Raw genomic sequence first — 22,861 nt, 5'->3', positions numbered from 1 at the left:
ATTTTGTTCCTTTGATAAGAATCGCACTGTTTGAGCCGTCTTCTGTAGCACTCTTCAGATAGGAAGGGAGGATCAGCAATCACTACATCAAATTGGTGCTCCAATTGTTTGGGCAAATCTAATGGAGACTGGTAGTCATAGAATATGTAATCTGTCCCATAAGCAGCAAATCGTCGATCGTATTCCAGTAAGCTGACTGAAACAATTTACCAGTAGACAATTTGACAAAGTAGCAATAGAGAGCTTTAAGAAAACATTACAATAAGATTTTTCCGTATCTTTTGAAAGTTTTGGTAAGAGATTAATTCATGAAATTCAGAGGATGAATTCTTCACGGTATTGTAGATTGAATAACAAAAATATCAATTTACCAAAAATAACTATTAGCTGAGTTACTTTTGCTCATTTTTTTGTAAATTGAATAACTTTATCAAAAATTCATATTTTTGTCAATTTTTTGTTTAATTCAAGTAGCAATACCATGAAGAATTCATCCTCTAAATTTCATGGATTTATCTCTCACCGAATTAGAAATGTTCTGTCTCAAAACCAAACTTTAGGCGCTCATATCTCAGAAAGTAATGATAAAAAAAAATCCTGAGAAAACTATTTCATTTTGATAGCTTGATAGTATAGAAATCGAAAAACTTTTAAAAATATCACCAGTAGAAAGTTTATGTTTAGCCTTTGCACAGCCTTATTTTGAACTTACATTTGAAACTGGCATTGGCATAATTATGTCTGATCCATTAGGGGAGACGATTACAAAGGAGAGGTTGAGCGCCAGTGTTATATAAGGACCCAGATTTTTAGGGGATGCAGCGATCTGATGGTAATTGAAATGAAAAAAAACCGAAAGGATAATTACCTGAAGTTGTCTGATTTCTACTTTTGCTGTTCTTGACCAAAGAGTACAAAGTGGGACATGAGACGAGCGCAATTGATGCATTGCTGCCAGCAGCCCTGCACGCTTCATTGGCCAGCGTATTGGCTGTTTCTTCATCGTACCAAAACTGACTCAGTTGCTGCAATAAAATACATATCAAGGCGACGAATTAAAGGCGAATTTCAAAAGCTGATAAGATGGACACTATATATACATTAGTATAATAACAAATATTTCTAGGTGATTGAAATAAGACTTGCAGTAGTCTAATATTGTTCAATCTCTGTAAAAGGTTTTATTAACATACCATGTTGATCTACTTGTTGGCATATTATTGTGAATTGCTTATGTTTGTTTATCTTTTATCCTTATCATTAGAATTTAAGAAGATGAAAAATATCAAGTCTTTTTTATTGCGGATGATGCCCACATAAACTTTTTGCTTGTGAGTGGGTGATGGTGGATTGATGAGATGATCTACGTCCATGCCATCGGTGGGATTTGAGCCCACCGATGCAAGCGGCGCTAGCAGACCGAAGTTTGTAACGCTCCTTACCACTGTAGACCCGGCCGGCGGGTTTTATGTTGAAGGAATAAGGCATGTATTATACTTATTAATGATAAAAAAATATATATATCTCCAGATATCCATTTGGTAATATCTTTCTTTTATATAATATATGAAAGCGAAATGGCACTCACTGACTGACTCACTCACTCGCAGAACTAAAAATCTACCCGACCAAAAACGTTCAAATTTGGTAGGTATGTTCAGTTGGCCCTTTAGAGGCGCACTAAGACATCTTTTGGCAATATTTCAACTCTAAGGGTGGTTTTTAAGGGTTTAAAGTTCGTCTTTTAGCATGTATATTCTTTTTATTCTCTTAATTATAATTGAAAAATGTCCATACCATAAAATGTTAATATGGAACTATAATCTAGATCTAGAGAGTACCTCTTCGAAACAGTTGTTAACTGGCAACTAAATTAATAATTTTGTCAGGTTGGCATTAAGTTGAGTTGACTTTGTTAGGTTGGTACCAAGTTGAAGATTGAAATGCATTATTTTATTGATTGCAAAAATTGATTGGGCACTGCTACTTCAATCAGAGCTATTCCTGGGAAAATTATATTACTAGCCGTCAGGCTCGCTTCGCTCGCCATATCCGTTTAGTCAGACGTTTAGTCTGGACCCCCGACTGGATCGTCCTAACATATGATCGCCCTACAAATCAAAAATGCAGGCGAGCGAAGCGACCCTGCTGATCTCATTCTTGGACGATCCAGTCGGGGGTCCAGGGGGCGGAGCCCCCTGGCTAGACCGATATGGCGAGCGAAGCGAGCCTGACGGCTAGTACTGTCATAAAACTTAAAAATCATACACATACCCAATTCTCATCAAAGTTGGAGATATTCGCAGCATTAGAGCCATTTTCTTCGATTTGGTTCTGTAAGCGTTTTTCTCGTTCTTGTTGTTCTGCATAGAATTCTTGCAGCGCAAGAAGTGTTTCAGTCGATAACTGTGGCTCATCGTCACCTGATAGTTGATCGTCTTCACCATTTGATGGAGCCATCATTCTACAATTTATATAAATAATAAATTATTACATACAATCATGTTAATGTTGATGCAGGCTTTATTGAGCATTTCAAGCTGCAAAGATTTCTGCTGAAAATTCAACTAATTCAATGAAAGTTTCTTGTTTTCTCTCATTTAATAGGAATATTTCTACAGAGGAAGCTGGTATTTTTATGAAGAGCTAAGTGAATGTAGAGGAGTCGGAGGGTTTGCGGGGAAAATGTTTTGGACTAACTGATTTTTTCTTGTAAAGTTTTGGACTAATTGATTTTTTTTATCAACTTTTGGACTAATTGAATTTTTCTTGTAGTGGTTTTGAAAGATTGGAAAATAATAATTATCTTTTAAACCTTCTGAGCGTCAGATGAATTACTGAAAAATTATTTGGAGAAGTAGAAATGTAGGCTGGTTCATCATCCAAAAATGGTTAATTCTTTCTTTTGACTCGATTTGAAGTGTAACCATAACAGAGATCAATTTGAAACTCTGGTGGTACATCTCCTCCTAAGTTTCTGACTTGGAAAGTCATGCCAAAACACAGCACCATCATCAAGTATTGAAAGTGCTAAATATTTGGATATCTTACCAAACCCGTGAGAAATCAGTAGGAAATCTAGTTTACAAAGAGCAGAAGAAAAGTTCAAGAACTTTTCTTCATATTAATATTATGTTACTATGTTACCGTACGTGTTGATAGTATTCCATCTTTCAATATTTTTTAAAGAAAATTGCAAGAAATTTGAAATTTTCTCAACAGAATATTTGTTGGAAGGCAGAAGACACCGTGGTATGGATTTATTCTCTACGAATATTCAGATATGAAGGGGCAATTTAGATATCTAATTGTATTCGTGTCCAGGAATGTGGACAGACTAAACTTTTGGTTCAACATTATAATAGTAATAAATTATAATTTTATATTGGTGATATTTTAATAGCAAGAGAGTTTTTCTCTCTATATAGAAGGAAATTGTAGTCGGAAAGAAACAAATAAGTATCAATAATATTGTCAAAGATCCAAGAGAACACAGTACCCATATAACTTAGTGTAGCTTTTATGAAACCACCAATAGACTATTAATAAGAAATCTCAGATGATTTTTTTATATTATATTCTTCAAAATATGATTAGGAAAGATTTTTTGGAACTATCAACTCTCTAGAGTAAGGAAAAAACTTATTTTTTATTTCATAAGAGAATATTGATGTAAACCATAACATAAATATTAAGATCTTTCAGCATTAGTGATAAAGATGAAGGTGGGTTTTCGTTTGAGAGTAAACTTCTGATGTCGATGACGACAGGCATTGTTGTCTGATGACATTCATATTGTCCAAATTTCAAATGTGCTAAAACAGCTAATCAAAAAACTTTTCGTCAATTGTGTCTATTATCTAAGAATCAAAACATTTCGAATAATATCAACATTATTGCCATTTAAAAAGTATAAACTGAACCTGCTGCTTTAAAACATAACTAAACTGAATTTTTCCGCTTAGTTGGAAAAATTCCCAAGAAATCTACCCAATCTGTGATCTTGAGTTGCACCTTTGTATACTTGTCCAGTCAAATGGTCGTTTTTCAGGAAACAGCCCCGAAAGAATTTTTCTCGATGGTTCTATATGTATTTTGGAGCGTTGAATTCGAATCTGAAATTTGCTGACACGCCAGAGGGCGGCTTCACCCCCAAAACCCCTAAACTTTCAGACTTTTTTCAATTTTTCCATTTAATCTCGAAAACTTCGAGTTTTTGGAGAAAATCATTCTCTACAAAATTAAAGACAATAAAATTTCCAATAAATTGAGTGGTCGCGCAGAATTCTACCATTTTTTGTTCCGGAGCTACGAATTTTCAAAAAAGGGGTATTTTTTAAGGGATTTTCAAAATCATGCAAACCTACCACTTCTACCCCATACAACTTGGATATTTTTCTAGTATAGATAAAAAACCACACATCACGTGAAAGAACAATTAATTCTGAACAATCCTGTTTTTTGTGATATGTTAATCATTTTCACAGTCTCGCATATTCAAAGTTGCGCATCTTGTGAAACACTTCAGATACAAAATCCAGAAAGTAGTCAAGGTTGTAGAGAATTTTCTCCTCTGATTTCAATACCGTTCAAAAGTTACTGCCAATTGAAAAAATAATTATTTGTATTTTCTCATTTTTTATGGATTTTACTGTTATTCAAGAGTCTATAAAACGAGTAAGATACATTATAAAAACTTGCGATTGGTCTCAAATGAAAGAGAAAAACATGCTCTATAAGATACGTTGCCTTAAATCCATCTTGCATGACTGTTTATTATCGAAAAACTGTCGAGACTGTGAAAATGAGGATAATATCACAAATTTCTTGTTTTTTTTTAAATAAACTTATCTTACTTCACGATCATATTTTTATAAAATTCATTTACCTCACATGAAAGAGGAGATTCTGCTCTTCAAATTAATACAAAGTACCATTTTTTATCATTTCGGGTTACCGAGATACACAGTTTTGAATATAGAAATTGGCAATTTTTCTGTGTATGGGCTAAAATACACTAAAGGAGGAATCTTTTATTTTTTCATCAAATTTCAGTAATGATACATGATTTTGAACCGCCTTGACGAGCTGAGAAGAATGAGCTGTAGTAGGAGGAGATCTGATCATTCTGTCAAAAGTTATAAGTGTAAAGTTTTGATCCTTGACGTATCCTTATGACGTACCATCTCACTAGGAAATGCTACAATTGTTTCTAACGGGTGATTCTCATGGAAAATAACCCTCGTGAAATGATTTCAGCCGAAATATGTATTTAATTTATTTATTTTATTTTTTTTTTGTTAGGAAGGCCTTGAAAAGGTATTATAATGAAAAATTTGTATTTTTGCTGTAGAGAATGATTTTCCTCCAAAAACTCGATGTTTTCGAGATTAAATGGAAAAATAAAAAGGACGAAATTTAAAGGGTTTTTGGGGCTTTTGGGGGTGTGAAGCCGCCCTCTGGCGTGTCAGAAAATTTCAGATTCGAAATCAGCGCCTCAAAATACATATAGAACCGTCAAGAGAAATTCTTTCGGGGCTGTTTCCTGAAAAACGACCATTTGACTGGACTATACTGCTGGGTGTCATTCTTTTATGCTATATGTCAAATATGTTAATATTTTAAAACCATTTTGTTATACCTTACACTTACATTTCGGTTGTGTTTATTATGTAAAATTATCATGACATTTCAAATAATATTAAAATATTGCCATTTAAAAGCACCTTACATCCCTAACCTTTATATTTACCTTTAAAACCTAATACACTTGACAAATTGAAATTTCGCAGATCTGAGGCGCTCCAATATTGATGAAGTAAGTGAAGAAAATAGTGAGCAAGATTCTGACCCACTAACAGAGTATAGAATGTAGCATTTTACGGCTAGAGCACATTAATCTATAAATACCTTTAATACCTTCAGCTTCATCCATTACCCACAATTGTGGGATCGATGGCGTCAAAAAATCAAAACACGTACAAACACATGAAAAAAAACTGTAACAGTTCAGATGGCAGTGATCCAGTGCTCACGCTCTCAATAAAAATTCAAATTATCACCCATAAATTCGTTTACACTGTAGTATGCCTTTGCACACAGTAGCTTCCGGATGGTTCTCCTGAAGGCGGCCTCATCCAATTGCTTCACACTATTAGGCAGTTTGTTGTAGAATTTCAGGGCTGAAATCCTGTAACTGGCCTGTGATCGGTGGAGGCGTCTCCTAGGGATATCCAACAGCTCACTGCGCCTGGTGTTGTGGCGGTGGATGTCACTACGGGCAGCTAGAGTATGCTGTATCTTCTTGACATACACCAAGCACAGGAGGATGTAATGGCTGAAGACAGTCAGTACACCAAGGCGAGAAAAGATGGGCTTACAGTGGGCAAGATGGTCGCTGCCTGTTATAAATTGTTAAAGCTCTCTTTTGCAGCCTCAGGACATCAGCAGCCCCTGCCGAATGACCCCACAGGAGCAATCCATAAGTGATGTGGCAATGGAAGAGAGCGTGTTACATCATTAAGAGATACCTCTCTGTCACCAGGCCCCTCATCCTGAGCAGCAGGAAGCAAATGCGGGAGAGTCGGCTGGTTACCTGCTGTAAATGACTGTTCCAGCTGAGTTTGCAATCCAAGACAAAACCCAGCAGCTTTACTGGATTCTGAGGGTCACGCGGTTCTCGTGACAAGCTGCAGATGATCCTTTGGGTCTTGTCCTCATTCAGCTGGAATCGATTAGCGAGGAACCATGAAGTGGCAGATCGAAGATGCTCTGCAGACGCCTCCAAAATCCGCCCAAGCTCAGCACCCGATGACAGAAGTGATGCATCATCCGCAAACATCAGAGAAGAACCATTGTCGTCGAGGTCGTTTATCATGACAAGGAACAGTGTAGGCCCTAGCACCGATCCCCGAGGAACACCAAAAGCCACCGGAAGGGTCCGGGAGTTTGCACCACTGAGGGTGACAAGCTGAGTCCTTCCAGAAAGGTATGAGCCCAAGATGCAAAAGGCCGAGTCCATTAGACCGTAGAAACTGAGTTTTCTAAGTAGAATGTGATGGTCCACACAGTCGAAAGCTCGGCTCAGATCACACAGAGCCAGAGCAAGAGACTCACCATCCTCAAAGGCAGCATCAATCCGCTCAGCTAAATGGTCGACTGCACCCACTGTTGATTTCCCGGAACTCGGAAACCAAACTGCATGTTGGAGAACAGGCCATTCTCCTCGAAAAAAGCCTCCAGCTGAGGCTTTATCGCTGCCTCAATCACCTTGCCAAAGACAGGAGTTTTGGAGATTGGCCTGCAGCTACGAAGGTTCTCACGATCACCCTTCTTGAAGACTGGGACAGTTCTTGATGTTTTCAAGAAATCAGGAAAATTTCCAGACCTCAAGCACTCATTGACAGATGCAGAGAGAGGAACTGCAATGGCATCAACAACCTCTCGAAACATGCTCACAGACATGCCAAACACATCTGGACTTTTTGAGGTTTTGAAAGAGCGTAGAGCGTAGAGTATGAGCATCAGGCAGGGAATCCACTATATCCTGAACCGAACCCACAAAGAAGCCATTAAAATCATCCGGGCTTGCAAAGTCGATCTTTTTCCGTGGCATGGATCTGTTTGTATTTATCACATCCCAGGCAGCTTTGCATTGGTTAGGTGCATCCCCAATCTGTCGGTAAGTTGCCAACCTCTTAGCCAGCTCGATCCTCCTCTTGTAGAATTGTTTAAAGTTTCTATATCTAGCTGAGGTGTCAGCATCACCATCCTCACATCGGTTCTTGAGGGCGAGCATGAGTCCCTTAAGTCTGGCCAGATCATCAGTAAGGGCCTGTGGCTATCCAGATGTCTAGGTCTCCTCCTTAGTGCCTGGGGGCGTTGAGGCCTGACAATGTCAGGAAAAAAGAAATCGAATCTGTCACGAAAATATTGAAAAAAGCTGCAAACAACTCAGTACCACCTGATGAGAGGAAAATATCATTCCAGGATGTACTGGACAAGACACCTCTAAAATTTTCAAGGGCCGATTCATGCACAGGTCTCGTTCGAAAAATGTAATCAGCATGCCAGGTAGAAGAGGGCGCGCGACACGTGCCTCAGCCGCTTTCGGGAAGATGCAAATCAATTGGATTTAATGGTTCATTGGATATGAATCTTAATTATAGTAACCAACACTTCTGATTCATCTGCCACCATAACGTTCTACAACATCCAATAGTCAACGAATCTAATGAATTTATAGATTATGTGCTCTAGACGCGGCGGCTCTAACCACTTGTCTAGAGACACGTAGCCTTGCGTCTTGAGATGCCTGCTTATAGCCACGCATCACGAGACACCGCTAAGGAAATGCACATTCAAGCAATAACTGTACGGGCGTTTTAGACGCGCTAGCCGAATGCATTGTCTCTTATGGGAAAACTAAACAAGCAAAAAAAAAGACACTTCCCCTAAGAGGCCATACATTCGAAAGGCGCGCTGAATTTTTTCAACTCCTTAACCGGATTCATTGTCGCTTATGAGGTCAAGTAATCCACATAAGAGACAATGCATTTCACTAGAACTCGAAAGTGTGAAAAAATTAGACCGTAAGACGCCCGTGTAGTTGGGGCCTTATAGGGTGAAAAAGGCAAAATTGTGTTGCACACTATGATAAAAACTAAATTTTTCTTTTATGAACTGCGCAGGGATCTAGAAAGAGACAGTTGTTCAGTACGGTGACGATTTCTGAACTATAGTAGGAACATCTATAAAAAATAATTAATTAATACCAAACAGCTCATTGCTTTGGCCATTCTCTAAATTAATTAATAAATGAAATGGACTATTGAAGTGATAGAACGTTGAAACAATAGCCTATAAGTAGAAATGCATAATAATTATATTATGATTGAATCTTAATCATTACCTAACCTCCAAAAAGTTAGTTGAATGTTGTCAGTCGTTTTTATGTTGTAGTTTGTAAAAATTAGAATCTATTTTTTAAGCAATAATTATTATACAAAATAATGCCCATTTAGAATCCAATCCAGTATTTTAGATGAATAACTTGAAACGTTTAACATATTACATATTTATTATGGTATCGAAAAAGCAAGCACGTTGGGTTGTCAATGGGTTCGTTCTGGGATTTGGGAGTGGGAACACGGTGAGTCGGTTAGTGATAAATTGTTCCAGTTCCAGTGGTAAATTGTTCCGTGTCTCGTGACAATAGGGAGTTCCACGTTATAATAGCAGTATTTTATTAGCAATGGTATTGCTATCCTTGTCAATCTGCTTTGTTGCCAGATCGTCTTTTAACAATGTAGAATTAATTATTAGATAACAAAATATTCCATCTAAATTATGAAAATTAATTATGAAATTATTAAAAAATAATATAATTTCTTGCTTGATGAAATTAATGTAATTGATTATTATTATTAAAACGAGAATAAACAGCTGATATTACATCAATAAATCTGTATCAGCTACCGTCTATATAAGGCTTTGAAAAATCAAAATAGCCGCTGTTTGAGTAACTGGAGAATTCTGGACAATTTATTTAAATATGATATTATTAGATAATATGTTTCTTACAAAGGAACAATTCCCTAGAGTATTGGTAAGGAGTTCGTGAACACTTTGTATAATATAGTTCATTTACTCTGTATAGTGTGATACCGTAGACTTAATTAAATTAACTTTAGTAAGGTCCACGTTATAATGACAGTATTTGATCAACTTTGGTTTTGCTATCCTTGTCTATCATTCGACAAAGCCGGTGGTAGTATCCTTTTCTAGGTCCACAATGGTGCCAATCACGGTATATAGAAGAAGAAAAATGATTTTAGATTTTTCATCTAAATACCGTGGTGCCAATTATGTTTTTGACAGTGTAGAAATATGATTAATCAATGCAGAGAATCGGCATCGCTATTCTTCTATCTTTATCCACTGTCATTATAACGTGGACCTCACTATACATAATATTTAGTCTGTATACCATGAATGGAATGTTATTATGTAGTGATGTGTATAGGTACTTAATAATAAAACCGATATAGTACTGACTCACTCATTAAGAAAACCAAAAATCAACTGGACCAAGACCGTTTTAATTTGGTAGATATATTCAGTTGGCACTCAGTTCGCACTGAATGGATTTTAAAAAAATTCCAAGATTCGTCTGAAATCTGGGGTTTTCAGCATTTTTCTGCACTCTCTCAGCTTTTTCGAGAACAGTTGAACTAGTTATTTGTGCAACTAGTGCGCAAAGTGACAGTTTGCTGCACCGAAAGAAACGTTTACACACGAGCTGCAGGCGAGGGCGGAATGGTTTATTGAGTGCAGCAGAGGAACGTTGCGCACATATTTCACATTAATTTTTTTCTACAGTTACCATTGAATATGAAACGTGGTTGATTATGGGTGAAATGATGGCTGAAATCCTTCAAATGTTTGTCTGTATAATCTTGTTATTAATAACAACTTTAATTATTTTAAACTTGATAATACAATTGAAAATAAATAATTGATAATTTATTCAAATTGAAAATTCAATTAATTTGAAAATTTGACTAATTTTGAGTAAATCTTAATTTTTAAATAATTTTTCAACCAATCAATTAATGAATGAAAAAAATATTTTTTCTACAACTGTGCGTAAAGGAAGAATCTACATACTCAATTCTCCTCATAAACAGCTTATTTCTGAGGAGAATCTACTTTTTCGCTCGCTAACCATCTGCGCATGCACAGTAGATTTTCTTTAAGCTCGCTAATCAGCTGATGATAAGCAGCTCGCCAAAAGACAAACCACTCTCGGTCAGATCTTAATCTAAAAAGTCGGTAATTGTACTGATTCTACACCCATGATGGATATCAGTGTAAACGAATTATTATAAACTCCGCCAGATATAAGTGATTTAACAGGTTTGTGCAGTTGTAGAAAAAAATTTGTATGTAATTCGCGCGTAATGCTTCTTTATCGCTCTTGCAAAATTATCACGCTCCACTTCGCGTCGCGTGATATCTGTTTTGCACGAGCGATAAAGTCGCACATTACGCTCTTAATACATAGATAATTTGGAATAATGAATAATTAGTAATATTAAAAATGTATAATTTAATGAGTTCTCATTTTTATTTATTTGAAAATCAGAAAATATATAGATAGAACAAATTTGCATTCAAAATACACGCCAACAATGTCCAGCTGATTGGGATGGCTGCAAGATAATAAGTAAAGTATTAAGAGTACGCAAAGTAATACTTTGTGCACTAGAGCGGAAAAGTGATCCTTTGTGTTCTGTAATCAGTGCAGGAATTGCCACTTTCCAAGGTAACTGTAGGAAATAGTATATTTCGCACCTAGAGCAGAAAATGAGATTTTTCCAGCTCAAAATCGGTTTTCAAGTCTGAAGCCGTAGGCCAAGGACTAGAAAAGATTGAGAGCTGGAAAAACATTTTTGCTCGTGATGCAAACTTTATTTTTCACCACACTACAGGTAGCCTATTGCTGACAAAATAAAGAATACTCATTAAGTTATTGTACCTATCTCTTGATTTTAGTGGTAGAGAATTTGCAGTCAGGATTTCAGATTCTTTTAAAATTTCACTTGGAATATCATGGGCGTTGTCATCTTCAAGCATTTTTGAAATTTCGGAATACGCTAATCAACAATAAATAATTGAATAAAAATGGTTGCAAAGCGAATGCTGAATTAGTTTGATTGGAAACTCGAACTGATATCATGGCGACTTCAGCTGATGAAGTGGACACTCGCCCGATCTAGCGGATGACTTATTAACTACGGACTTCCATGAGCGGCTGGAAAGTGACCACTTTCTGCCTAGACCAGAAAAGAAAACCCTTTTCTGACATCAGACGAGAGTCGTCTGCAAACAAGATCTTTCAGATCTACGTAGGGACTGGAAAACAGCTGCTTTCTGTGCAGTGTGGCGAAAAGATTTTTTTTTAATTTGGTAGAGAAGTTCTGCTAAGGTGTAATTTGTAATGATATTGTATTAAAGGGTTTTGTACTAATACCAAACTAGATACGCCCAAAATTTGACAGTTTCTTGGAGTTTTTTTATGAATTTACCAGCATTTTCTGAATTTTTTCAAGAAAAATTGGTGAGAATGTTCAAATTTAGCATTGAGCTGTGAACAGAATTAAACGCTGCACGACAAATGCGCGTTTCTCGAACCAGTACCGTATTTGCTAAGTATGGTGATAGAGATCAGAGCACGAGTTTGCCACGTGCTCCATTGTTGACAGTGGGAGCTTGGCCAGCTCGGAGCGGGCGAACCGGAATCGCGCGACCTGCGATCACCTTGCCTATCGCGTTCTGTTCATGTGCAAACACAACGCATAGTCTGTATGCACCTCAGGAGTTTAGCTGAGTTGTGAGTGCTTCAAGTCGTGTATTAAAAAGGCATGGAATTATTGCCAAAGATACCCTAAAATTAAGCATTTTTTCAGCTTTTGATGAAAATTGGACAGGAAATAATGAAAATTCAGTCTAGACTTACAGCTATTTGAAAGACTGAGTTTACTGGTTTTTCTGTAAGCAGGATACCACCCTAATGTGCATCTCCTAACCTGCAGGACCAGGGTAGTTTGCTTAGTTACTTTCTCCATAACTAGACGCTTGCTTCCATCACAGCTCGCAGTGTCTCCCACCCTGGATTTAGTCCGGGGCAAAAAGATGAAGATATTTTCAATAAGCTCAAAAAATCAATATATTTATTTGTGGAACAATTCATAGAGCATTGAAAAATAGTGAATATAAAGATATCAAGGTAGTGAAGATGGTTGAAGCTAGCAATTAGGTGTTTTCCAAAATACAAGGAGCGTTGTTATCAGGTAAACCTGGAAATCTATATGATTTTACTCATTTTTGAAAAATTGTAACCTGGCACTCATTGAAGTTAGAGAGCTTCAAAAGATTTCATTTTATTCGAAATTTCATAATCTAAAAACAAAGGCCAGTGATATTTTCTGCCCGATGACTGGATTTGGCGAAAATAGCTTAGAACTGGAAAATAAACCGAAAATTCCATGTTTTTGGAGCACTCTGTATATAGCACAGGGAAATTTTGCATGAAAAAAAATGGTTCTGGACTTCTCTTATGAATCCAAAATATTATATATTAATAGAAAATCAGAACTAAAATATAAATTGCCAGCACACCCCCTTTTTCATGTCTATATTAACTGGAGTATACTTAGTGGCCGGCCACTAACGATACTGCAGTACGTTCAAACAAGTTTTTTTGTGACTGACAGAAGGCTTTCAGCGAAAAACAAGTGTTTCCAGCATAAAATAAACCACCAATAACAATAAATAAGTAATTAGGATGTTTAAAATGATAATGATTTGGAATAGAGCAGGGAAGAAAAAATAAACAACAAAGAATCAGATACATTTCGTTTGAAGCGTTACACTGAAGACACAAAAATACAAGTTTGAGAGACCTGCAGTTTCGTTAAGGCCAAGCCACACGAGGCGTTTTTTCATTCGGCATGACAGGACAGGAAGATCTTCGATTGGGTTGACGTATGGAGTGAGCTTCTTGTCCAACCAATCGGTGAGCTTCCTGACCTGTCGACTGAAAAAACACCTCGTGTGACTTGGCCCTTGGTGGCCTGCCTAACATCTAAAGATGAAGTTAAACTGAATATCACATACCTGATTTAAATGTGAATGTGAGCAGCGTGAAGTGGTATTTACGAGTGGAAAAATTTTAAGCAGCTCATACACTGACCAGCATTGCATGTCGTGCTTGCAGGACGGGCCAAAATGGAAGGATCGTGCCAATGTGTGAGGAATTTGCTAAGCATGTCCTGCATTGCACGGCACGATGGCAAACCGGAAAGGTTTGATTTTCGTCGCGCCAGGCCAAAAATATCACTTTCACAATCGACTTCTAGCACGGCACGGAGCGAACTGAATCTGCAGTGTATGGCGCTCATCGTGCCATGCCAAGCTGGTCGTGCCAATACAAAAAATGACAGGATGTGCAATGCACGAGCAGTGTATGGGCCGCTTTAGTGTCGTCTCTCCTTTCTATAATTTGACTATAGTCCTAACTAATAACTTAAGGCCGGTTGCATACGAACCACTATCGCATATGGGATGACATACCACAGAACAATACGACTAAGGCCGGTTGCAGACGAACCACTATCGCATGTGGGATGTGGGAGCTACCATATTCCTTCTGTGGTACCACAAACTTAGCGCATATGGAATGCATTGGCAGGCATGGCAGTGACACTGATACTTTCACATGGCGTTGCGCGCTGTGGTAGCGATAATTTTTCTTGCGATTGTGCAAGAAAACTGGTTTGATCACCTCGCTTCCCCAAGCTTCTGTACCAAAATCGCACTAATGAGAGTTTTCTCAAATGTAGTGTGAAAGACTCTCTGCGTTAGTCATATTGTTCTGTGGTATGTCGCCCCACATCCCACATGCGATAGTGGTTCGTCTGCAACCGGCCTTAGTCGTATTGTTGTGTGGTAAGTCGTCCCACATCCCACATGCGATTGTGGTTCGTCTGCAACCGGCCAAGACATCTTCGATGGTTGTATATAAAATATGATTACAGAAGTACATTTGCTTGAAGACTAAGGGCACAGTATACATACAGTATGGAAACTTGGCTAGTACCCTGACGCTAAAATCCGCCATCTTGTTAGGAAGCGCCGCATTGTAATAGCACAGATAAAATAAGTCCTATAATAGTATTGGTAATAGTATTGATGGCAGGTTCGGATCACTTTAATGATCCGGATCAATTGATCTCATTCACTGCCACGAGCCAATCAGAAGACCAGGATCGGAAGTTCCCAAGGTCACGTGACGTGTTTAGTATTGGCGTCATGTAAAAAGCATTGGTTGGATAGGCGATTGATTACAAGTTTCCTTTCTGTACTTATTCTGTGCTAAGGGTATGATCACATTGAGTGTATGCATACATGCCCACATAGCACACAAAGTATCCCATACATATCAAATATGTATCAATGAAACCTTTAAAGTATGTATTACAAAATATGTACCTCAAACATATCTGATACATATTATTTGAGACAGAATTGATACATATCTCTCCTATGTGTATCAGATATGTATCAGATACATACCCGCTAAACATTCCCACAATGCATCAGCAATTGTGCATACCCCTCTACGGCCTCTAGTAACGGCCTCACTATGAAAACTGGTTCGGGGTGGTACAAGTTATTTGCTCCGCAAACTGTTCGACTTACAATCTGTTCGCTTGACAATCTGTGCGCACTAGTAGATAAAGGTCACGTGATGGCATTTTGTGCGCACGATACTTTGAGTGACGTCATCGACTGTAGCGCTACCTACTGCTTTAATATTTATTATTACCAGCTTCGTCTCTCTAATAATTCTATAAACTATCTAATCTTATAGCAAGATTTTGACGGCATTGAATAATTTTCTAACCTAAACTAATATTCTCATTTTTGATTAGTTTAGAATTTGAAAATTAAATCTAAAGTACCATATTCTATTTTCTGTACATTTTTCTCAGACTTTATTGATAGGAATACGCTTTTCCGAGATTATTTTACCAATTTATTGACAAGAATAAGTTAATCTTAAATCATTTGAGCATCAGCTACAGTAATAATAAGCAAGCAACCAACATTTCCTGGTTTAACTGTAAGTGAAAATTTTGGTATTATTATGAAAATGAGTTAATTGTTCTTTTTAAATACATTGATAGCTAGAAGATTTTTTACTTGTAACTTATTATAAGTAATAATAATGTTTTATCCTTGTAACCTGGGCTAAATTCTAGCCGGTCAGATACCGCTGTTGACTCATTTATTAAAAGATATCCAGTTAACTTTTTTAATGAAAGAGGAGGAGAAAATGAAGTCAACTATCCTATTTTGATACAACTTAATTAAATTTTAATATTAGTAGTACCTTACCTTATTTTGAAGGAACGACGATTCTAAACTTTATTGATCTCAGTTGGTAAACCTTATTATTGCAATTCACGTTAAGTTAATTTAAATTGTAATGAAAAAATACTTTTATTCAATTGCAGTTTAAATGATAATGATGAATTCTAGGTTAGAACTAGCACAATTACAAAGTTGGTAATCAATATCTAACAGTGTACCTATGCAGAAAGATTCAAAGACTCTTCTCACAACGGTAAAGGAGAGGTTAGGTTTTTCTTATAAATGGCAATATGTTGATATTTTTCATGTGACTTTTTACCCGTATTATCGGATGGACACGTTAAATTGTTGGTCCCGGCTGAAGTATGACAGTCGTTAGGCCCATTGACGGTTTAAATTATATATTCAGGCGGTGGGACCTTCCCTCAAGGGACTCCCCAACTACAAAAGCCATACGAATTTACTTTACAAGGTAAAAGGAAATGTTAGGAGGTTAGGTTTTTGCTTATAAATGCTAATATGTTGATATTTATCAAAATGTCTAATCACAGTGATTAGTATTCGTGATCACAAAAAACTATTAATGGTAGCTTTAATACGTTCTGCATGATGGGCGGGCATACGGTGCTGCGTAGGGTCAACATAGTGGCAATACACATTGTTGCCATGATAGTAACTTCAATTTTCTAAATCATAGCTGCCTAATTATTCAACAGAGAAAATAGATTTCTTCATGAAATCATTGGATTCAATATTACATGAATTATAAATTATTTGTACTGTATTCAAAAGTAATTCAAGTAATAGAATTGTAATTGATATTGAAAGTTGCCGTTACTCAATGTTAGTTTTGAAACAGCTAGCCTATTTCTAAAAATTAAATTTAATTGTATCAAAATAGGCTACCGCGTACCGCGCTTTTTTTGTCCTTCTCTTCCACCTAAAGAAATTAAGTCTATATCTTCAATAACAACTGAGATAACAGCGGTAGCTCCTCGGCTAGAATTTTGCCTAACTGTCTCTCATGGTTGCCAATGGTAGGCCTATTTATTGACCAAAATTGCCTCTGTCGCGCCAATTGTCAATTTCGGGGCAACATCTGTACGTTTTGTTGAGCCAACTAGCCTATTTTTGGCCACTGTGCCTAGTTATCTAACACTTCACCCTAGTACACAGCCTGTATTAGGACTAATAAACTACCAGTAGCCTTTTTTAGACACTAGTACTGGCGCGGTGGTCTAGAAGAACCCATAAGTTTTTTCTTAAATAAAATTTAAGAACTTTTTTCAAACATTGCTGGTCATCTTAAAACTTTGTAGTGTTTTAAATAGTTTTACGATAACTGGAAAGTAAATTTATCAATATTAGAAAAGTACAATTGTTAATATTTCTTGTATATTTTTGTTAATGACCAATTTTGGGAGAAAAATCTGGCGTTTTCTTAGTCTGTAGGAAATAAATTTAAAATAATATAAAAGTTGTTAAACTCAATGTCCTCACTTAGAAACAATGAAAAATAATTAATAAGAATAATATATTCCTTGTATTCACACCAAGTGAGCGCTGCACTGTCGCTGTTTACAGGCGGAGGGTTGGTGTGTGGCTCGTTAGCATCGGGACTGAACACTACCTGAGGTAGTCTACCTCCGTAAACAAAGCCATAGCGCTCCGAAGAGAAAGTTCTGTGACGTAGGTATACGTAGGGGATTGAAGAGCCCACTCTTGACACTTGACAGTCAGACACTAGTGTATTGACCAGTGCAGTGCAGTCCCAGTTAACAGTGAATTAAAGATTCTTATTTGAAATCATGGATTGAATAAAACGTGCAAAATGTTTCTATTTTGAGTACAATCAAAAGCATCGATCATACTGTTAAGTTAAGTATACTAATTCATTTAATATATTTCTTTAAAAGATAAGTTAACTTTGTTGTAGCCAAAATCTTTCACCACGTGTGCTCGTGTAGGCTTGTTTAGCGTAACCTATTTGACCGTAAATTAATCCTGGAATTAAAATATTATTGAAATTTATAGATTAGCCTATTGAAAAATAATAGTTTATAGATGATAGATTATGAGTTATTATGTGAGTGATATAGATCAGATGAAATCAACAAATTAATGTGAGTTAGTGTTTTTATTGATGTATAGTGCGTTACTCTTTGGCCAACAAGCCTGGAAAGGCAGAATGTAAAACTGGCTCTTGATATTTTCAACTCCCATATTGCTAAGAGTCTCACTGAACTTTCAGAAAAACATAATTTGACAAAATAAAAGTAGGCTATAGCGTACACTGTAGACCTATACCGGTACTATTTTGAGAATAAATTGAATAAAAATAAGAGAACCGTGTGCTTATTTCCACCCTAAGAATATGTCTTTTATTTTTTGATAACTTGGTAATTACTATAATATTTATTGTAAATGCTTGTAAGTTTTTCCTCTCTATGCCATAGATTATGCTCATGATCATGATTATAACTGAGGAGTCAAGATTGATGGAACAAATTATTATAGTTAGGTTGAATAAGTATATTTTCTCGATTCAATATGCATGAGAAACCTGTAATGATTACGGCTCTCCATAGTACATTATATGCTATGTTTAATGACATAATTATGATCTGCACATCAATACGGATAACACTATTAATTATATGAATCAATCTCTGTTACTATTTGTGACTTTCAGAAGCATTTATCATCCTTCAATTCAATGATGAGGCATCTATGAGTTTCTGATTAAATTAATTCAATGTTTCGAAGTACCTACTCTACTTTGAATTGAACCAGCTAAATACTAGTTCTATTCATATTATGTGGCTCATATTGTAACATGAAATGACAAAAATAAATTATTTTACAAGAGTACATACTTATAGACAACATTATAGACTGAAAAATCAAGACTGATTGAATTGCAAAGCTAATCTGCCATTTTCAAATAGAAAATATCAAACCCTAGTGTAGTAGCCTACTACCACTGTAGGAGGTGGTGAGAAGCCCTACGTGTTATGACGTCACCAGAATGCACTATGGCTTTGTTTACGGAGGTAGTGGACTGAAGCGGCGGATGCTCTACTTTTTTCGCCCTATATTCAAAAAGTTAGATCTTCCATTTTTGGTTCTCTTTTTTCCAAATTTTCCATTTTTCTTTAATTTCTTTTCTCGTTTGCTTTAATTTATAAAATCAATTGTTTTATTTATAAAAATATTCCTTGTATTTGGTAATAAATTAATTATCATAAACCCCTGATTGCTGTCAGATAGAATTCTCAATAAAGCGTTTTTCATCAAAATCAACCCAAACTTTCACTTGAAGTATATATATTTTATTTTTTAAATTTTAATTTACGTATTATATTTTGTCAATTACTACAGTATATAAAATTGAATTATTTTCTCCATATCATAATGATGTGATACATAATTATTATGAAATGAATATGTTTGCTTTATGCGACTCCCCCCCGCACACGGACCTGTCATCCAAGCGGGGAGCCTATTCATATGTATTTATTTTATGTAAATTTTATAGTATTTTAAATGAATAAATACATTTGATTTGATTTTGACGATATATTGCGTATTTTAGTATTTTATTCACCTACTGGAATTTTGATTATGTAGGCTACTGCGGTATGCTAATTTCTGTTGCTGATCAAAATACACATTGATCACCACATGGAATTGTCACTTTATCATTACATAACCATATTTACAATTATATATTGCAAATAACTATTAAAATCATATTTATATAAAATGATATCATATCATTATGTTGTTGGTTATTCATCTTGTTTCCACTATAATTATGATGAAGAAAATATTTTAATGTTGAGCCATAATGATATTACTATCGTATTTCATAAAACTTTAAATTTAAAAAACCCTCACATTCTTTGATGTGGCGACGTCCGTTTCATGCTGGTATTGCACATTTTCAAGCCAAACAGAAACTCAGGAGTCTCTGAGTAACAATTCTGCTGCAATACCAGCACGAAACGGACGTCACCACATCAAAGAATGTGATTGGTTTTTTTTTTACTTTGAAGTTTTATGAAATACGATAGTAATATCATTATGGTTCAACATTAAAATATTTTCTTCATCACTCATATCTTCAAAAATATTATAGCATGATTAACTTTACTTTAAGCAAGGATTTAAATAGCCACAGATCACAAACTTATTGTAGACAGACTAGTTAATTTCATTTTATTGTTATAACATTACAAAAATGCACAACACAGTCAAATACAAACAAGTAAAGTAAATAACAGCATTAGCTAAACAAATAATATCATAAATTATATTCATTAACAATTCATTCTTATTAATATGGTGAAACGTCAACAAGTAAAGCTTTCATATTTCTCTCAAAACAGACAATATCACAATTTCTTGAAACATTTGGTACCGTAAGTTATTGAAGAGCCTAATTTATAAGTCCATTTAATGTATAAGAATAATTTAACTGATTAACTCATATTGAGCCGGTTTCCGAGCTCTGGCACAGAATACAAAATATTGTATTCTGTGGCTCGGGATTTAGCTGAGTTCTAGACTTAAAACAGCTGAAGTCGGAAAATTGGCTTTCCGAAACGGGGCCTATTCATAGTCATAGTCAGGTTTAAATCAAATTTCGAAAAACTAGAAAATTTAACACAACATAAAATGAAGAGAAAAAAGTGTAAAACCCTTGTGTTGATGCATGCCTAGTATAATGAGTATGATCAGAGCTATTAACTGTAATACAAGACAGGTTTTCCTTATAAAAGATGTTCAAACGCATAAACATCAGGCAAAGTCAATATTTTCAATTGCTTAAAAAGTGGATGCTTGCCTATGAACATGGGAAATCATCCTTACAGCTATTTTCTGCAAAATTAACAACCTCTTTAAATTATATTATAGGCTACACTAGCTGGCCAGGCGAACTTCGTAACGCCAAATAGTTTAATGCATCTCAAGACAAACTTTATCTGGATACACACCCCAGGAGGCGCGATGCGGCATTTTATTTATATAGATAATTTTGCAACTGCAAAATTACTTAAATAGGAAATAAGCTCGAATTTCGAGAAAATGTGATTATTCAATTCCAAACTGTTGGCAACTATAGATTCTATTAAATCATTCACTATGAAGAGATAACAGTCCTCGTGTGTCTCCAGCGTTATTGTCCTGTCACCAGCTGGCTCAGATCTTTGAATCGTACACTTGAGATGAGCGTGAACACTAGCGTCAGGTGATCAATTTTCATAACGGCAAGGAAAGTTGTGTGAGTGCGCCACACCAGAACTTTTTGTTTTTAGTCGGGGCGTTTATAGCGGGTTCCACGTTATATTGGCAGTGTAGGAAGATAGGAGAAAAGGGTTGCCAGATCTCAGCCTTGCCACCCAAACAGCTGATACTGGTATATCTGATGAATTTAACTGTTAATTATTGTTAAAAATAGTTATTTTATTTGCCAAGAAAATATATTTTTTAAAGTTGTAATAATAAATATTCATGATTGAGATAAAATATTTTGTCAATTAGGTAGTTGAATTTCTACATTGTTGATAAACGATGTGGCAACATCGCAATGCGTGAAAGAGATAGCGCCATCTGTTTTGTTGAACGATAGACAAGGATAGCAACACCATTGCAAATCACACACTGCCATTATAACGTGGACCTCACCATAGCATGAAACACATGGGCGGTTATGGAGCAGCACACATTCTTGTCTACTATCTATTGACGGCTGCTGTATGACGCAATGATTATAACAGGTGATTTTTATTTCTGTGTGTGGCCAGCTTACAAATCTTCTACCATACAGATTACATGTAGACTTTGAAGGACCGTAGGAAAGAGACCAGAAGTCGGATTATAAATTTGATAGGCCATAAACCTGGTCCTGAACATAACGAATACAACTATAAAAATCATCAAATTCGGTGCACACATAAAAAAGTTATTGAATGTCAAAATTTGTGGCTTGATTATCATTTATATAGCACATTATACAGAGTGGGTGAAAAGTCCGAGAACGGCTTAATATCTTATACACAAAGGTAATTTGACTGTGGGTGTGATTGTGGATCCTACTCATATTGAAAATACTACTTTACTATGATTTCAAAAATCTGGTCCGCCATATTTTTTTTAAAGGAAGGTGATCATGCAATATATGATTTCAAGACGGAATTTCAAGAAAAAAATTGCGAAAACCGCATATCGACATCTCAAACCGTTTCAAAGATATTCACATTATTAATCAATAATATTCAAAGCAGAAAGGGAAGAAAGAGTATAGGAACCAATCACACCCACCGTCGAATCACATTTTTTGTGTATGAGATATTAAGCCATTCTCGGACTTTTCACACAGCCTGTATTATATACTTTACATTACAATAATTATTTTTCCTTGATGACTCTTAGGCTCAACTCACACTTACGCGATTCAGGCCGAGAAGAGACTCGCTTTGTTTTCAAATGGTGACAATCGCGGAGACTAGAATCGACTGGTCTGAGTGTCACCATTTAGAAACATGCTCTCGACTAGAGTCGAGACTCTTCTCGACCTGACTCACCTAAGTGTGAGTTGAGCCTACCTGCTTATTGCTGCTTACTGAAATTTAAGTACACCCTCTGATAGTGTGCACAATGTATGTTGCATAGTGGGCAACGGGGCTGCCCGTTCATGAGCAATAGATTTTGCTCGGCACATTCCTCGCACATGCAAATGTGCCCACACGGAAGAGCAATTTGCGTACATTCATTGTTCAAACAAATCACGCAATTGCTCAACCGTGGGGCTGCATGTGGCTGCTGCTGGGCTTCGATGGGACGCTGCAGGACTCGCTGCTGTCTTCTTCGGCGGCGTCGGGCAGGTGGCCTTACATTTTCTGCTGCCACCACCACC

At 36.3% G+C, this 22,861-nt stretch overlaps 2 protein-coding genes across 2 annotated transcripts; both read right to left on the bottom strand.

Annotated features, from left to right (window-relative positions):
- Window positions 1-3: 3 nt before the first annotated feature.
- LOC120349681 (EEF1A lysine methyltransferase 1-like) lies at window positions 4-9,136 on the bottom strand (the record flags this gene model as incomplete). Its single annotated transcript, XM_039420183.1, is given in 5 exon segments — window positions 4-47; window positions 50-196; window positions 869-1,025; window positions 2,275-2,464; window positions 8,912-9,136. Coding segments are annotated over 4 exon segments (537 nt in total), but the record flags the coding sequence as incomplete, so codon positions are not given.
- LOC120349680 lies at window positions 7,147-7,524 on the bottom strand. The gene has a single exon (XM_039420182.1). The coding sequence runs from the start codon at window positions 7,522-7,524 to the stop codon at window positions 7,147-7,149; it is 378 nt and encodes a 125-aa protein (XP_039276116.1).
- Window positions 9,137-22,861: the final 13,725 nt, after the last annotated feature.

The sequence above is a fragment of the Nilaparvata lugens genome, chromosome 2, assembly GCF_014356525.2.
Source record: "Nilaparvata lugens isolate BPH chromosome 2, ASM1435652v1, whole genome shotgun sequence".
NCBI lineage: Eukaryota > Metazoa > Arthropoda > Insecta > Hemiptera > Delphacidae > Nilaparvata > Nilaparvata lugens.
Note: the sequence above shows the minus strand (reverse complement) of the source record. Positions and strands in the feature narration are given on the sequence as shown.